This window comes from Rhopalosiphum padi, chromosome 1, assembly GCF_020882245.1.
Source record: "Rhopalosiphum padi isolate XX-2018 chromosome 1, ASM2088224v1, whole genome shotgun sequence".
Taxonomy (NCBI): domain Eukaryota; kingdom Metazoa; phylum Arthropoda; class Insecta; order Hemiptera; family Aphididae; genus Rhopalosiphum; species Rhopalosiphum padi.
The window spans coordinates 9641465-9662509 of record NC_083597.1 but is presented as its reverse complement, the minus strand read 5'-3'; the positions used below and the strand labels follow the sequence as shown (position 1 = coordinate 9662509).

Below are 21045 nucleotides of genomic sequence, written 5' to 3'. Positions count from 1 at the left end.
ACTATATTATGTATATATATATGTATAGGATATACGTCATGCGACAATGAACATTTATGCATTTAAATTTTCAATACATAATTGAAGGAAAATAATATTCTAAATCTGGAATGCCCAGCATATTCTAAACGTTCTAAACAATATTAAATTATGACTTACGCTCTGGATACATTACAGATGCATTTTCATATGAACAACAGTATCTTTAACAGGGGCGATCGTGTTTGGTCAAACACCCTGTAAATATAAGTAATACGGTATTCTAGGAATAGGTCTCTACTTATATATATATATATATATCTTTTTTCTTAACATCGGCTGTGTCAAAAGCTTCGGAAAAGCTCCGGTAAACTTTCGACCGACGCCGAGAGTAGTGTATGTATATATATAATGTATATACGTAGTATAAAGGACGCAGGTGAGTGTTGGCGTGGTGGGTTTTGACGGTCGAAAACCTTCATAGGTATAGCCGTATAGGAGGTACTTATATAAGTAGGTACTTACACACTAACGTATCGATCTTTGTCGAAAATCAAAAACAAAATAAGCTTATAGATTAGATTCAAGTGTATATAGATATAGATGTTTTACTTTGATGTTTCACAAAACGTAAATCATGGATACAATATAGACATACAATAATAATAATGGTAATGGTATTTTTTATATAATATAGTAAAAAATAATGATGAGAACGTGCTAGCACAAAAACGTATATATTCGAAAACGGGCTGAACGCCCGGTGAGCGGTATTTTCGGGGACGACGGCGACGGTTGTCGAAAAGTAGGCCAAAGTGGTTGAGAGTGATACGCGGGTGTAGCGGTGTGATGGGAGGTTCGGGGCGGCGGTGCGGCGTGTGAGATAAATTCGAAAAACCAACGCACGGAACGAAACGCGAATATTTATATATAAGTACCTACTAATGAATTGGTCATCGTCGGTATTATGAATACGCGGAAACAACACAACGTATAAAGACGATATAATAGTAATTACGGTAGTGTGCACATAAATCGAGTGTGTGCCTACGTCGTTCTGCGAGCGGGTTTTCGGTTCGCCACCGGTCGGTCGGTCATTTGTTCGATATCCGCCACCGAGCCGTGGGCGGTCGGATGCGAGGGCGAACGAAATCCCTTCGTAGTCGGGCCCACTATATGACTGACCCACTTGCCCACCCACGCCGAAACTGCCACCGCCACCACAGCCGCCTCCTAAGTCCTAGACGCTCACGCGTGGAAGAATGATTTCGGAAGATTTTTTTTATGGATTTTATTTTTACGATTTATTCGGGTAACGACGGCTCGGAGGCCGCGAAACAGGAACGACGAACACGCGGGAAAGACAACGACGACAATGATGACGACGCGAAATAAAATTATTCGGGCGACGAGCACGGCGGCGTTTCCCGGTGATGGTAGTAGTGGTTGTATCGGCGGTAATCGTTCGGCAGGTACTCGTGACTGTTGTACAACCGGCCCATATTGATGCCCGCCATATCGTGCAGGTTGGGATGCGATGAATGGTAGTCGTAGTGCAGGCTTCGGTGGTGTGCCGCCGGGAAACGGTTCATCGACCGAGTCTGTGAAACATATTCGGACAAAAAAAACAAAAATAAATCAATGGTCCTGTAACAGTGTCATAATAATATTGTCTAAATATTAACAGGACTACGCGCATATGCTGTTCCAGTCTTATTTAAGCATAACATATTACATAATAATATATAATTATAGTGACATGTGCGTTGAGCAGTTCCAATTTTGAGATTAATTTAACAGAGGACTTTATTATTGAGCTACGTATTAACAAACTTTAATAGTTTTATAAGTATTTTTAAATACTAATACTTTACACATGTAATTATAAATGATTTACAAATTAAAATATCATAAAAATATAATGAGACAACACGCAGAAAGATAAGTTTGCTAATAAAAGCTTACCACACAAAATTGATAGTATACTAAACTTACATGTTGGTATGTTATATACGTAAGTAAGACGATGGCAACATAATATGCGGGTATATGGTACGCTTTACAGTGACATTTTTCCTCATGGACACCCTTAAATAACTGACATATCCAATTAGTCTACTTTTTTTTCTGAACAAACAGCAAACTTTTTACCAACTAAGCTCTCCGAATAGTGGACAAAATTTCAGTAACTGAGAGTGTCTGGTATTTAGAGATATCATTGTACAATAATATTATACTATTGTTATTTGCAGTGCATCAGTGGTGATATGGCGTAGTGATTATAAGCTTTACCGTGTGGTGCGAAAGGCAATTATACTTTAATACTAATATTTCGAGGAAAGTTATGTTCAATTATATTGTGTGTTTGAGAGTTACAATTTTTAACGACTAAAAGATATTATTTTAAACATTGTTATTACAAGTTACAGATAGTGACTCCACTGGGACTAGAACCTAAAAACAGTAAAGAACCAAACCTATTTTGAAAATCTTGGAATCGAATTTCAGAAACCTCGTCAGAACGTCTAAAATGTCTATTAAATTATTGTTTATACGATAGGTAGTATCTTTTACTTATTATTGTGGTTATTTTATTTTCATATATAAAAAAACAATAGTACTTAATAGTATATAATATAGTATAACACTGAATGTGAAATTTGAGAAATTAAAATTCTTATTATTCTCGACATAAAAATGTTAAAACCCGTTTTTGTATTAGCCAAATATAAACTCGACATTTTATATTACAAATGTTAGGGTATCTACATCGTTATAAATAATATTATATTATAATTGATTGATTCAGCTATTTTTGATAAGGCTAGAATATTAAAAATCCAATATAAATTTGAAAGGAGAAACTTAAACAAAAATACATTTTGCAATTTTCTATAAAAAGAAAAATCAATAGCAACAAGTATATATTTGTAAAATGCAACGAGTATAATAAGTAGTATAAGCAATTTTAAATAATAATACAGTGAAAAAATAAAGATTTATGTAAAAGATAAAAAAAATGAGCAGTAAAGGTTACTGGTTGGATATATAAAGGTAGTTTTCTTTTAGAGTGAGCAAATATATTACAAACATATATTTATTTTATTTATTTGGTATTTTTGTTTTTCATAATATATATTATAATATTACATATCTATATATCCATTGCTATATAGTATATTTTCACAAATGTGAACAATTTTAAAGAAATACAATATTTACTTTTATCGACAGTTGTTTAACTGTAAACTATGTTTTTCCTTGGATTATAATATTCCAAAAGGTATATAGTTTTTTTCATCATCTGTTTTATTCGATTTTGATGAAATTTGTACACAGTTATTTTACACAAGCTCGTTTATAATACTAGCTTTTTTAAATAACGAAAATATTATGATTTCTGTGAAAATTATCTCTTGCACAATACATTGAAAGGTAGGATATTACTTTTATACAAAATGTAAATGCTAACTTATGAAAACCCACGGATATAATAAAATTAGGCCATACGTGGGTGGATCAGCAGGTCAGTGCTGGTTAATTAAAAAAATAGATTTTTTGTTTTGCTTAAAATATATGTGTTTGTGTATAAAAAACATCATACATTTTATAAACACCACAGGGCGATGGACGGACCGTTTGATTATAGCCAGTTGTTAATTAATGTAGGAGTAGAAGGTATATATATGTGTTTGGTCAAATTGAAATTCCACGAATTTATTTGTCACCGCAATGTGAAGACGACGACACCGGACAAATTACACAAGGATGGCCGCTATACATATAAAACCATTTATCACATTTTGTTTATATGATAGATAATACGTGTATTACCCGATAATACACATAGACGTACATGTGGAGGCGTATTAATAGTGAGTGATATAGATACTCTTTTAACCCCCTTTTTTTTAAAAAACTTTTGTAAATATCAATACTTAAAACGATATAATATAATACAGCTTTTTATTTTATTAATTATTAATTTAAGTAACATTGATTAGTTTTGTGATGGTTGCAATATTATGGTTTTAATACAATATTGAATAATTGAAAAAATAATGACTAAAATATCAGATGATGCTATTGGTTTATAGTTAATTTTGTACATAATGAGATAAAATAAACGTTTTAAATCCGTATCATAAGATTATTTTATCGCATGTCATAAAGAAGAAGAAAATAACTGTTTATCGATAACTTTTCCTTACAAGAAGACATTATCCAATAATATTGTAGGAACATTTAAAAAATGTATTTTTTACGTTTGTAATTTTATTATTTTTATCTTTAAATAACATAGACAATCAAAAATTTAATTTTTCATCCCTTCGAGAAAATGCTATAAATATTCTTTAGAATATGTGTGCGTTAGTGCTTATCTAACATATTATTTATGAAAGATGTTTTAAATTCAGTCATCAGATTTGTTTAAAATATCTGAAAATATTCGTATTATAATCTTAACAAATTTAAACATCACCAATTCTACATAAAACTGGTACTTAATGATTGTAGGAGATAAATCTATAGAATATGTAATATTAATAATATTATGTTTATATAAATTATAATAATTATGATAGGAATATGACTTTCTTAAATCTTAAATACGTTATTCTTCTTAGACATTTTGGTTGAAAATGTTCTTATAAAAAGCTATAAGAACTCTATAGCAAAATAACAATTAATATTGAGTAACATTATAAATTCATGCAGCTTTTATAGTCATGCACACTGCACAGATAACTTTATCTCTGATACACGCAGTGATGTTATTTGAGTAAACTATAATGTATATTATATTTTGAAACAAACAATATTTAGACAAATAACGTGTGGGTTATTATTATTCTATAGTCAAGTGAAATTGAAATGATTCTTAGAAGGTCTCAGTCTCTGGAGTTGTGTTAGCATAATATATCAATATGTAGTATCGCGTACAAAAAATAAACTATACATAGCTAGTGATAAACATATTAGAGTTTCTGCTATGAACTTTTCCAGTGGTTATAGGTTTCTACATCAGTTCGTGGTATACCGTACACCGTATATTTATATTGTATACGTATGAGTGGGAAGGTAAGCAATACGATAAAGTGAAAATTTCGCGGATGATAATTTAAATACTACTCGTATGATATTATAACAGCATATAGTCAAGTAAGTACATAATAATATTAACTACGTGACGGCTGGATCTCTCGCCGCGCGTCACTGGATCCATTTCCGAATGTATCCACCGCATATTGACCGTACACTGCACACCGATACACTGCGGAGCTAAGGTATGTTATATTTATATTTGCACGAGGTATGTGATATTACTGATATTTAATATTATTTAAATAATATGTATACATAAGTTTATCAGGAGAATGTGTAAAACTGGCCTGCCGAGAAATGTGAGCAACGATTAGTTAAGGTCAAGTATTAGACGTCTTTAAAATCGGACGAAAGCGATTTCGAACGTTTCACCATTCGACCGCAATACGTTTTTACTTTAATATTATAATAATATATTATACAAAAGCGTATGTTATTTTAGGTCCATTCATTCATAGCTCATTATCTGTCTCTGTGACCAGTGACCGCCGACCACAATCGCACGACAAATACATATTATGATATTTTTTATAAAAGTCGAGACGACTGAAATAGTAGTACGCAAAGTATATAATATCTACAGCAGATAATCGTTGTTTGACGAAATGATTTGATCGGTTATTTGAAATTGTGCTATTTTATTATACTGCTATAATTGATAATATTAAAAATATATTCATTCCAAGGGACCGTTACTAAAATAAATGTTGAGAGATTAAAACTCCTTTCACGGTCTTACGATATATTATAAGTAATAAAATATAGAAGCGGTCTTCGGGTATAGGTCAACCATCGGGGACATATTATGTTCTAAGCTCCGTGGTCCGCCGTGGTAAGTAATTAAAATGTAAAAAAATGTTATTCATAATAATATATACATATTATATAATATAATATATGTATATATATATACATGATAAAAATATAACTATAAAAAATAATTAGCTGATGATAATATATTAATATGCACAGGGTTATACGCATACTGCCTAGTGTTGTAGGTGTTCTATTTTTTTTTATCTCAGGTTAATATTGTAAAAAAATTATTATGCGTTTATACTTGACTTTTTATACTACTTATTACAATTAAATTATAGCAGAGATTTTCATAGAGAATTTTATACAATATAAGTTTCAACATATTATACGACATATTAATTACAAAAATATAGAAAAATGCATGATAATATAATACAGTAATATGTACATTACGTACACGGATGGAGTGTATAAAATAAAATGAAAAATTGTTCAGCTTTTAGATACCAAAAAAATTGTTCTTCCTGGATCCTATAACTCTCCCGAGATAACCACCCCGAGAAAATCAATTACACGCCAGTTATAAACGAGGTCAATGTGACAAAGTACAACAAGTATACGCACTGAACAAATCGTCTTGAATTTTTTCCTCGATTTCACGACACCATATCATGCCAAACTCTTGCAATAACGGTAATAATCTCAGTAATATAAATATATAATGGACAAGGGTGATTGTAAAATAAGGCCCTATTTATCTAAGATAAAAACTATTGATATATTATTATAAACTCTGATCGAATAAAAGAAGCATCTTGCTCACAATACTATTGGGACTTAGTTATAATATTTTTGAAAACAACGAGAACTATTTTATCCATTTAGCATTACCCAGGAACAGAGGCCACAACGAGTACGTAGAATATTCTCATTATCCTCCAAAAGTTAAAATAAACATAGTTTTGAAAAAATTGAAAGAATTGATTTTTCTCAATGTTAAATTAAATTTTAACAACAAATTGATTGCTCATCTACGATAATATAAAATATCATGTAGGTTATTTATTATTCTAAGATTATAAATATTGTCGATTTTATTATGTTTTGTCGGTAAAAATCGTCAGACCGAGTTTACATAATATTTTATGTACATATAATATTGCAGTTGTTATTACAACAGTATTTTATTCTGCACGACGTGTACATAAATTATAATATGACTCACTCTCATTGAAGTATGCCGAATAGTGTACGCCGGCAGACTGGAGGGCGGCGGTGGCGGTGGAGCGGCCAACACGGGCTCAGGCGACATGCCCGGCAACGATGCGTCCAGCGTGTACGGTTCCGGCGACCACCCGGCCGTCAGCCACCTGGCCACCATGGACATGCTGGTGCAGCAAGCGTCGGCGGCCGCCTGCCGGAGTCCCCGGTGCAGCACCAGGAACAGCATGGCGTTGACGAACGAATGGCCATTGGCCACGTGCAGTGTCACCTGCAGCAACAACAGTACGGCCACGGTATCGTATTAACTATTGTTGGTGACGCTAATGTGCATAATAATTATGATTGCTCTACTGTTATCTAAATTAATAAAAGGCAATGTGTGTGTGTGTGTGTGTGTGTGTGTGTGTAGATCACACATCCGTGGTCCTGGTTTCCGGAACTTGGTAAATATAAACAATCTTATAACCGATAATGAGCAACTCGAAACAAAATTTTAAAATTTTGCGTTTTAAGTAGGGGTTCGCACAAGGGATTAGTCGGCTAACGAAAAACGATTATTTTGTTATTGTAAAGGTTGCCATTGGTAACATAAAATAAATTAATTATTATTATAACTGCAGTATGTAATTTTCAACTTGTATTTTATGTTTAACTAAACTTATTAGCATCATTAAATTTGTCACGGGCAACACCGTACAGGAGCAGCTAATTGTATTTTGTATATTATCATAATAATAATTATTGTTATTTTTGAGTTTGTTTTTCTTTGTTTCATCGGCAATATTGTTTTTCATATTAAAATTCATTGTCATACTACAGATTAAATAAAACAGTAATTTTAAAATAATTTAATCTGCGATATAACGATTATAGTACACTATACCACGTACAACTATTTTTATTATTGCAAACTATTATGTTTTGCATATTATTATTCTCGAGGATTTTGCATTATATTATATTAAAACATTACACTTTTACTTTTTTCATATATTTTTTTTAATGAATGTTCTAGTTTTTTTTGGATAATTTACAGATGCCAACCATATTTATATTATTGGCCAATAGTCAACGATTTTTTTTTTGGTAATGGATTCCAATATTTGTATTAATTTTTATTTGTGATAAAAAAATGTTCTAAGATTCTTGTTGTTATAATTTATCGATTTAGGTATAATAGAACTTTTCTAGAAATAAAAAAAATGTTGATAAAAAAAACATAATATAATAATATATATATATATATATATATATATATATATGTTTATGACCAAATAAATATTAATGCAATAAATTATAAATATCATTAATGCAAACTAATTTGTCTTATTATATCATTATAAAGATGACTTTTGTTAAAAAATTGTATTTTTATATTTTTTTGTTTTGCTAAAAAAAAAAATAATAATTTAGCATAATATTAAAAAATTCTTATCGTATTGAATTATTAAATGCACAGCCTCGAATATTACCTATTATTAATATTGTTATAATTATTATATAATATATATATATATATAAGAAATTATCAATATTTTTAATTCCATAGCCTTGTACAGATTTTTCTTGGGATGAATCTAAATTGTTGATTTTATTTGTTTTCACATAGACATAAAAAATTTAGAATTATCAAGGACATTTGAGCAACAGAGAGCAGTTTGTACGAATTACAAATATTTGTAAGTGAACGAACATATTATTATTATGAGAATGCGATATTTTAGGGCAAATTTAATATCACACGTCCATAAACATATAAAATTCAAAATGGCCGGTGAAATAAATATTTTAGCCATTTTCCAATGTTCATAATATTATATTGTACACCTATAGAATTATATTATTATTATCTATTATCATTAAATATTTGTATACCAAACCATGATATTATGTGTGGTAATATTTATTAAAGCCAATTCGAAATGATTGATTTTTCTCTTTTTGGAAACAACGAGTTATCCATAGTTTTATGAACATATTATAAGTATACTGTATAAGATGCGAATCACTCTCTTGAGATTTCCCAACCTCTAATATTCTTGGGGGAAATTTAGTTTAGTTTCAGTACGTCAATAGCGCATTGCGAATTTATAACATGGTTCTATACGTTATAATAATAATAAATTGAACGTTTATATCAATATATCGTGCTTTACACATTACAATTTATCTTGGCGAAAATTTGATTTTATACGTGTGTTGTGTTTCAAATATTTATATATTTACTAGTGTATTTATTTTCATCTTAACGGGAATCATAGTCCAATAAATTATGTAGTGAAAATGACTCAGTTACCGAAGCCGAATTTGATTCATAATTAATAAAAAAAAAACTCTAATAGACTCGACTGTTTCATTTCGGAAATAATGAATTATTTTTCACGACATATATAACTGTACGTATGTGTAGCATGACAATATAAATATATTACAGTATTTAAAACCAAAATACTAGTACTATATTATTAAAACGGAAATGTTATTTATGAAGATTATATGAATTCATTTATTTTAATAAAGTATTTTTTTTTTTTTTTTTAATTAATCGTTATTCGGAAGTGTGGGTTCATCATTTATCTTTGTCAAAAATGTTTTTAGATTATAAATCTATAATATAACGGTATTACAATTGTATACCGATTTATAGTTTTAGAACGGACTAAATATTTACAGTCTTTCTTGTTCAGGTATAGTTTTAGTCTCAATATCATCTCACAAAATTATACAGCTCATTTAATATATAAAACTACTAATGTATGTGTACTGATGTACCATGTATTATATTTTATATAAGTACATAATGTTGTTTTACGGAATTTGACGTGTGGTTTGCGTCTCAAACGAGTGATTGGAGAAGGATATACATGTACTGTTATTACTATATAATTATCAATTATATAGTAATAACAATACGACAGCAAGTCTCGCGTCAATGGTGTTTAGACGCTAGAGGGGGGTAGTGGGGATGGTTTTTTTATGCATTGCCAGAAGATGCTGCTCATGAACAAAATAATATTGATTATTATATAAAATATTATTTCATAAATTAATTTTTATTTTTATATTACATAGTAGGAATATCGTATTTATTATTGTTTAATAAAGGTAAAGCAAATTTAAGGTAAAAAAAATGGCCAAAATGCATGTTGACCGTAAAAAGGGTCGTTCGAATCGCAATCCATATACTTAAAAAGGGTCTGTTTGAGTGGCATGCCATAATATATGAATTAAATAAAAACCTAAAAAAGCTATATTATTGAAAATTCTAACCCGTTCTTTTCCAAATATTCATACTTGGAATAAATGACACGGATAGTAACAATATAATTATTGTAATAGTGTATAACGACGTGATCCATAAAGTCACATTAGTTTTATAAGTAAGCGCAATGTTTTGTTATTATTTATTAATACATAAAAATGTATAGATTTAAAAAAATTCACATCAACTGCACAACAACGATTATTTTAATTATTCTTATAAAATATTTATTACTGTCTGTCGTCTGAATATTTCGATATTAGCGATTTAACATACTCAAATACAACTATCTGCAGAATCACTCGTTCTAAAATAAATATGTCTAAATCGTACAGCGTTTGGACATGTATACACAGACAGCGTCAGGTATAACACGACGTATTGTTCGGAGTTACAATATAAAATTAGCAATCTTTTCTTGCAAGTATAATATATGTGACATATTCTGTGACACGAGATTCGATCTCTCACAAAATGCACGGACACAGCCGTAGTATTAAAAAAAATAAATTTAAATCAGCTTACCTCGTAGTCGGAACGATTGCCGGAAAGCGGATGTTGTACCAACGTTACGAAAAATAGCGGTCCCCAGAAGATCACATACGCCGCAGTGATGACTACGAACATTTTAACCTTTTGGACTCCTTCCCTCTCGATGCGCAACAGGTAGTTGCGCATCCTCTGATGCTCTTCCACCGCACCCAAACTTCTCTGTGAACAAACCGAAAAATAAATTGTTGATATTTTTCAGACAATATATTATTATAATTTATAAGATACATTTCAGATATTTAAAAAGAAAATAGTGTTGTAGTTATTTTAATCATTAAAAAAAAATATAATTACAATATTACACTTGGTATATGAATCAGCTTAATCATTAAATTAGGTAGCTAACTTGAAAACGGTACATCACCATCTAATGTGATGTTTTACCATTTTACAATATTAATTTTATATTTATATATGCAATAAATGCAATGAAAAAAATAAAACCCATTTTATAAATTAATTAAATAGAACTAATTAATTGGTTTTAATAATCCAATTCACATTAAAATTGAAATAAACTAAACATTGTTTTTATTGTAAAAAACTAAAAACGAATAAAAAAATAATTTATTTGATTCCATTTATAAACTATTCTACTATTTACGTCTAAATAAAAATAAATTGTTTTTGAGAATTCCTACATTTTTTGATTATCTATTAAGTACTTGATAATGATAATAGTTTCTATAGTATAAGTTTTACCTTTAAATAAAGTTTAAGGTAATTGTTTCTATTTGTTCTTTGACTTTCACAGTACAGATACTCTCGATTGATGTAATTGGCAACACAAAACCTCGAACTACAAATTTCAAATGACCACTTGGTGACAGTTTAACAAAGTTAGAGTTGCACATCTTAAAAGGTTTTTAGAGTGTGTATTTTATTTATTTGTATTAAACTTACGTAAAGAATTTAAAGCAAACTTTCGGTGAAACTTTGACTTACTTATACTCACAAAAGTCTAGGTATTTATTAATATATTACGTCATTTAATGCAATAACTTCGGGCTAAATATCCATCCTTACAGACGCGATCTTCATCGTGGTCGACCTCACGACGCGCGACGTTTTAGATTAGCTTATAACCTTATATCATTGTAAATATAATATATTTTAAATAATAGTAAAATGTTTAGCATTATTTTATAATGTTAATTCGTTATCGTACTCTATTGAATTTATCAACATAGTATGTTATCTGTTTAAAGAAATGTAAAAAAATTATAATTGTATATTCCTCAGTTTAAATTATTGTATCAGAAAACTTTGAAAAAAATAATAAAAAAAAAGTTCAATAATAATAGTAAATGCAAAAAAATATATTTATTAATAAATAAAGACACTATTAAATATGGTTGTTCATGAAATTTAACAAGTTTTTGGTTGATGATTCTTAAATGTACCTCAATAATTTTAACAATTTGACAAGGTCCTTTCTTAAGAAACTGTAGAAAACTTTTAATCTTATAATAACTAATAATAAATTTACAAAGAATATACAGTTTTAAGAAATATGTAAATTTTAAAACTACGAGTATATACTTTAATATCAAATATCATTTATCATTTATCTTTTCTCATATTGTTTTATTTATTTTACTTTCTGAAGATAAATTTTAAAGGCACAAAATATTTTTTACTAGTTAGTTGTACAATTTATTATAGTATGAATAATTTGCTGAGATCCTTTACAAAATTTATTGCATTGAATTTTTTTAATCAATGCCAGAATAAATTTAAACATCGGCGTCATACATAATATATAAATCTTTTTTTAATACGGGTATTGAGATAAATAATTAATATAATTTTATTTAAGAAGTTTGAAATGTAATATTGTTCAAACTATTATATTTTAATATTTTATTTTTTATAAAACTTGGCAAAACAAGTTAATTATTTAAATTGAAAAAATGTATAGTTTAGAAATAAGTAGCAGTAAGAATAATACATAAAGCGTACCTGTATAATATAGTCTATTTTTATTTATTTTTAACTGTAGTTTGAATGTCTGTTCAAAAACTTTTTTAATAAGTTGATTATTAATTTGTAGGATTGTTGTCTTTTGAATATATATCTGCACGAAAATACATGGCCTGGAAACTTGTAATTGGAAAAGTAAACTCGTTATTAGATTTTTTCGCTTCAGTTCATTATAAGAGAAAAAATGTAAAAAAAAGTGTTACTAAAGTAAATTTATTAATAAAAACTTTAAATAAAAGTCTCTAAATTATCCACTCAAATTATTTTGTAGTAAAATATATTTTGAAAATAATAATATAGTTAAATGTTAGAAGATTACAGAACGAACCAATTAATTTTTACTTGCCAATTACTATAATTGTTTTGAAATATTTAAACATGAACATGATATATTTAATGACCTATACAAATATTGACAATACAGACAGAAACTTGTGAATAAGTGAAACTTTTAATAATATACATTTCAAGAATTTTATTTTTCTAATACAACAATGTGTCTATAAAATCATGTTAAAACAGTGAAATAACAGTAATCAATCATAATGAACTAAAATAATGATAATAATAAAAAAATAATAAATCTTATTTGAGAATAAATTATACGAGTATAATATTATAGCATCCAAGTACTTAGAGTTGACGAGTAAATTAATTTTTTGCCCTTCAAACAACGATTTTATTATTATAACGATTATGAAGATGAATACCTACTATAATTGAAGCACTAAGTTTGATAAAAATTATACCAGGTACTTAAAAAAAATCAATGAAAGTGATTGAGTAATATACTAATATAATTTACTATAATGTGTATATTATTACGAGTATTATACAAAAATTAAAAACGTGTGATCTTCACCACTATTATCCTAAATTTTATCATTATGAGCATTCTATTCATAGATAATAATGTATAAATTTTATTATTACAACTATAGTTAGTATTATGTAGTATGTATTAAATATTTATATTATAATCTATGTATCTACTCTTTATCGAGCCACCTAAAGACTATATTAGTTTTAAGTTATACGTTTATAACAAATAAAGATCCTCAACAGTGCATCAATTCAAATGAGTATTTTATTAGATAATGTTTTAGATATACTTGTGATATAACTATATTATATTTTATCGTGACTTATTTATAGATTTATGCTAATAATTTCAATGTTTCGTATATAACTAAATATTTTGAGATTAGCAAAGTGGATTATAATTTTAGCGATCAACCCTAAAATATAATCGCGGAAACTGTAATAACGCAACGAGTATTCTGATTGGTCTAGCTATATTTTCTCACGATTAGACAAAAGAGAAAACAATATAATCGGAACAATCCGATAATATAATATAATAATAGACTCATTTATAAATTATCATTTATCACACACCGACATCAATAAAGCGTTATTGTTTTACTTTATCTTTATTCAGCCTATTTGCCTTAACCGAATTACATAATAAATTATATTGACAATATATTTTGACAAATTAATTTTCTATAATAATATTTCCATAATAATACTATATATTACGTATATAGGTGTATAGAAGCTTTGGTGACGTGCAATTTTATTTTTGTACTATAATTATTATTTTGTGTAAGATCAATACAACAATACATATATTATAAAAATGTTTGTTATTACTATTATTATATTATGATTTATGGTATAAAGTATAAACTATAGGTATACACTTTTGTTATGGTACACTGCAAGTGTACGGTATGCTGAAACTGAGCTGAGAGTTGTACGACCAACGGTGTTTATTATAGAAAAATAAAACACTCATCATCTACCAATTCAAAAATACTGAATCGTAATTATAAAATAATATTATTACTGGAATAGATAGACCAATGATTTTGGTGTAGCTAAATTGCCTAACCAGGACGCCGTGTTATCATTGTATTATTGCAAATACGGTACTATACAAAAAATGTAGACGAATTCCAAAGAAGACGTTTCAACTGTCACCAGTGTTTTTAACGAAAATAAATTATTAAAAACCATATATTCTGCTATTTTCTATCTTATCACTCAATAGCATTATAGTTCTTATATTATCATTTTTACCTACATTTCGCTGTTGCTATGTTACTATACATTTTTTAAACAAACGTTAAAAAAAAAAAAAAACAACTTTACTCATTAATTTATTATTTGTACTTGTTGCCCACAACTTTAATACTTTTCTTTTAATAGCTTATAATAAATTTAGGCGAGTTCATTTAGTAAATTATAAACATTAATATAATATTAACAATTATTATAAATAATAAACGGTGTTTAAAAACCTGTAGAAAATATCGATTCATACACTTTGTTTGATATATTAAAAAAATGCATGTATATATAATGTATATATCAATAAAATATTTTTTTCGAAATTAATTTCCACATTTCCACACACAAGAGCCACACAATGCGATTTATGTTTTTCTAGATTCATAGAAATAATTTGATATATATTAGGTTATCATCTACACCTATACCTATGGATATGTTATGTATAGATTATGCACATACACTGTATGTGCATAAGAGGCATAGTTGTCTATTTTCTACGGCACTATTGGAAATCACAACGTTTCCGAGAATGTTATAAATTATTATATATTTTTACGTTAAATTCACGTGCGGACCTAAGTACTGCAAAATGTATTCGCATACACCGCGCTGGTAATACTTACGTAGAATAATACACCAATCCTGCTCACCTATTTTATAGCTTCTTTAATAATAATTTGTATTATTATTTAAAATGTGATTTTTGAAATTTTAAAGTGTTCTTAAAGACTATATTTTAAAATATTTAAATTGTTGTGCATCATATGGCAATACATACTTAATTAATACTTAATTTTTCTTTTTCAAATTATTACCACACTTTTTATTGTATATTATTTGTAGATATTTGTATTGAAAACGTTGATGTATCTTAATCAAAGTTTGAATGAGTAGTTTCTAAGTAATTAAACTTTATCGCGAACTTAAGATAAGACAATAGGTTTAAAGATATAGGGGCTGAGATAAATTGTTTAAAATTAAAGTCATCAATATTAATTAACTACAAAAACATTTTTGAGTATAATAAGAAGTTATCAAAATAAATATTGCATATTATATATTATATTTTTTGTAAAATAATTATAACGAACTATTGCTGCTCTAAGTACATATAGCTTAAAAATTCAGAAATTATTAGTTAAATTTTGATTAAGATACATAAATATTTTCAAAAAAATCACACACTTAATAATTTTTAGTAAAAATGTATTCTCAATTGAAAAAAAAATGATTTTTAATCGCTATAGGACACTCTTTAAACGGTAAAAATCATCAAATTACTTTAAAATATATTATTTAATAATATTTATAATAAATTATTGTTAAAAAAAATACCAAAAATCAGAATTTGATTCACAATTACAGGTCAAAATTACGATGACTATAATAGTACTATACTACGCTTGGTTAATAATTCTATATATGATAAGCTCTGGATGAATTTGGTCCAGTTTTTGGAAACAGGACTTATTACTGGAAATTATTACATATATGAACTAAATCATACCCGTTAGCGACATCAGCCAGTATAACCTCCATATTATCTATTATGGAATCGAGTCAAGTTTCATTTATGTTGGCTGTTCAATGAAGAATATGTGGTATAATATTGTTACATAGTCACGTAGGCTTTGAAATTAGAAACTTAAACATGAAATAACAAGTCGATGTTAAAAGATCACATACGTATTGCTCTCAGTATAACTGAATACATTTGCGGATTACATTAATACGTACTAACATGTTCTATTCGATAAAACATCGTCAATACTATTTTTTATATGATGACGTTTATATGCACGAGTTTGTAAATATTAATTACAATCTTAATAATCATTAAAGCTGATCAAATTAAGTAAGTAAGGTTATGCATGTAAATGTAAGAAAAATATTATATACATTTTATTTGTTAACTAATAATTTATTGAATATTAAAATTTTATATATTTTGCATTCGATAAATATTTTAAATACTCGCTGGAAGAATTTTCATAAATTAAATTAATTTAGTTTATAATGCAAAAGGAATGCAGGGCGTTTCAATATTATGAAATGTATTGGTTTTCATATGTGTAATTTTATTATATTATATATATATATATATATATATACGTAAACATTACAAAACAGAATTAAATTTGAACAAAATAAAATATTATTTAAATTAAACTACTTTAAATGTATATTTATACATTGTATTCATTGAAATACTAACGGTTTGGTTTTAATTCAAAAATCGTTAATAACAACGATAATAATAATAATAATATTTAAATTAAAATATTTTGTTATAACTAATAACAAACAATAAAAAATTTAAGGAAATAACAATTATACAAATAGCAAAAGTTATCAAATAATTTAAATACCAAATATTAACATTGAAAACTGTAATTAAGTATAATAAATCGGATAAGGAATTATGCGTATGAATCTTTGTTGGTTTGATTCAGCATCCTGTATAAATGATTACATTTCGAATAATACTCGTTTGTAAAACAAAATATGGAAATAGAAAATTAATGGAAACGGTGATGGTTGCGAGCAGTGACAAAACAATTTATATTACCCAATAATATTGGAGTATCTATATCGGAATTAATAATTATTTTCAAAAAAAGCTAAGATAACTATTATCTATCTCTTTATAAGCTAAACATTTTAATTCAAAGAAAAGATAAGCAATAGAATTATCTTATTTGGGGCATTCAATTTTTAATACAAATTCACATAACTTAAGAAACTTAAATGTAATGTAATTCATAGTAACATTAACAACCATGGATTTATTGTTAATACGAAAATATAACAATGTACAATGTACACATTACACATATTATTTATATGTATTAATAAACAAATTGTAACCTGACAAAATCGAAAAAATAACAATAATTTATTGCATTTTGCAGTTATAATATTGCATATTGCATATTGTTTATTCTGTTTGAATATCAATAATTAAAAAAAAAATTATCTACCTTTATAATAATTATTGCATTAAATAATATCAAAATAAGTACTAAATTATAAAATGTTTAGTCTATTATAATAATAGGTGCCAGGTATATATTATAGAAAAATAATATAATGCCTTATGTTTCATTTTTTTCAAAACATAAATAATAATATAATATTGTTTATACGTTATAAAGTGTGGTATATACAGCTATTTCTAGAAATTATTTTTTATTATAATAATTGATTCAGTATTGTAAAATATAATACAATAGAAACTATCAAGTTTTCATAGGATAAGTAATTAATTTTAATTCATAACATATCGTGATTGTTGCGCTTGTTAGATATGCATATACCCTTGTGCAACTGAAATGTAGTTACCTTGGCGTGTGTCTTATACAGCCGTCGTACCTTCAGGCTCAAATACACGAATGAAATACGTGTAATATATTATGCATTATAATATATGTTCATAAAGAACTTCTATCACAAAATATCTTTACGCATATATAGATATTGCCGAAAACGATCCAATACACGTTTGCGTTAAATAAATCATTTAAACAACGGTACCGCGTATACCTTAGCTTTTGTATATTCTATAGACGATATGAGTATTGTTATTCGTTTTACCGTAATATCGTGTTCTTCTATGAATCTGAAACGTATTATAAAGTAGTATATAAAAAATGTATATATATATATATACATATATTTATTTGAAGTCGTGGAGCATTCGATGAGATGAACAATATATAACAAATAGTATAATATGTTATCCCTGTGCAGGTAATAATAATATACATATCGTCCGAACTGCTAAAGGCAATAGCAGTCAAGCGATGGAGTTTATTCATATCACAACGAAATTCTGTATATCGTACACGATGGTTAACGCGTATTATAATATTATTATAATAACATATATGAATGATGACATGTACAGAATTATTATTATTTTATCTGCCGCGTGGATATTATCACGACATTTTGTGAAAAATGAGTACGTGTTAAGAACCATACAGACGGACGAGCATATACATAATTATAGGTATTCATCTATATTTTTTTCTCCATTAAAAAAAAAAAAACGTGCATTGTGCATGTGCTATAAAAATTCACTTCACATGATGTATTATAATAGGTATATAGGTATAATACGTGTATACAAGCCACGCAACTGTATTTTAAATAGATTTAGGTAAATTTAAAACTGTATTTAAAAATGTACTTAGGTATATTTAAAAATCATGGTTTTTATATAATATGCAGTATAAAATGAATAATAATAAAAACGCATATCGTAATCATTCATTTTTAACATGTAAAGTACAGAATTTTCGTAATAAGAAAAAAACAGAGACTATAGTTTCTCTTTATTATGCAAAAAAGTTTTAAAAAATAGTTTCTGCGTTAAATGATTATTATGGAAACCAAACAAAACCGTAAATAAATAAAATTTATAAGTATTATAAGAAAAAACATGAATATTATTTTTTTCGTAAATTTTTGTATAATAGAGAGATAATAATAATATGATACGATGGTGACAGGAGGTTGGCGAGCGAAGCGGGCAAGGATCAGACCTACATAATATAGTATTATATAGAATATAACATATTTATAGGTATGTCTTAAGTTTTAAAACTGTATTGTGTAGTTGTGTACATATAGTCAATAAAATTGTTAGATTATATAGGTCGAGTATACGTAACCTAACCTATAGGGTCGTTACACTTCATGCTAAACTATCTTCTTCGGGAAAAAATATGCAGGTCCTTACTAAAGAACATCATATATTAAAATCAACTAAAAAAAATATTTGAAACTTATTTTATTTATTTTATTAAGAATTTATCATTATGTAGTTATATATAGTTATACTGTGCTTTTATAACTTTTATTTAGGTGTTTTTTTATATTTTGTGATATTATACTTTTACTATCTTCTCGAAACTTAATTAAAAATGATATACTTTTAAAACGTAGATAAATAATTATGGTGATGGAAACTTGTAATGATAATAATAATAGTAAGCGTGAGATAATTAAAAGCTCCTCGAAAAAATAATTATTCACAAATATAAAATAATGTGATGACGTACAAAATTTATACCTACTAAGAAAATTATATTAGTATCTAATTTAAATTATGTACAATAAGTAACAATTATTAATATAAATAATATAATAGCCAATATACAGGTTAAGTTAGGTTAAATTGTTTTCGAAATCCGAAAGACTTTGAAAATGCAAACGTTAGGTATAATACGTATGGTAATGTCAGGTTTTGTATTATTAATAATATATAAACAATATGTAAGCGTGTCATATTCATGCATGTAATATTAATACTATTCATTTTTCATATAACAATATATATATAATATTACAAAAACAAAATATAACACTAGAGATTCATACAGCAGCAGACTGTATCTTAGAATCGAATATCCATACAATAATTGATTTTAATTAAATGCTTACAAAACGATGGCAAGGTGAAATTAGTATTTAAGATTATATTATATATGTATAAGCTTTAAGCACGTCGTTTGTCTTATACCCGCGGCTTATGTTCATATAAATCTTATATTAATATTATAATAACTATACAATAACAATATATATGCAGACACGACAATATAATTCCAATGATTATTTTTTTATCAATTTAAATATTATGTAAATTAAACTTCATTCTACAATGAAACGATAGAACGATTTAATTATGGTTAATTAAGTTATGATTTAAAGTAATTACACACACACTCATATTACACTATAATATACCATATTGGAATAATAATAAACGTTATACACTAAATTAAAATTTTATCTCATAAACATATTTTTAGTAAAAAAAAATATATATATACATATTTAGCGAATCCCACAATATTTGCATAAAGATTTATTATAAAAGTACACGTTTTGAATTTTGATCGTGAAAAAGTCGTGCGCTGCAATAACAGATGCTTCTATATATTATAATATTAAAATATAATGTAAATTGCAGTCCGCAGAAAATATATACGAATAATGTATGACGCGTAACTGCCGGCGGTGTTGTATACTAAATTATATTAATCACTATAATATAATATATGGATTGTCAAATAGCAGGTAGGTATACCAGT

General features: G+C 27.1%; 1 protein-coding gene across 5 annotated transcripts in view; it reads right to left on the bottom strand.

Annotated features, from left to right (window-relative positions):
• Window positions 1-549: 549 nt before the first annotated feature.
• The window catches only part of LOC132932479 (uncharacterized), a 106609-nt gene continuing 86113 nt past the window's right edge, over window positions 550-21045 (bottom strand). For all 5 annotated transcript variants that reach the window (XM_060998871.1, XM_060998870.1, XM_060998873.1 and 2 more), the window contains 3 exons: window positions 10856-11041; window positions 7070-7336; window positions 550-1580 (listed from right to left, as the gene is read on the bottom strand). In XM_060998871.1, coding sequence (XP_060854854.1) covers window positions 1377-1580; window positions 7070-7336; window positions 10856-11041 — 657 coding nt within the window. In that variant the 3' untranslated portion in view covers window positions 550-1376. The remainder of the gene's footprint in view (window positions 1581-7069; window positions 7337-10855; window positions 11042-21045) is intronic.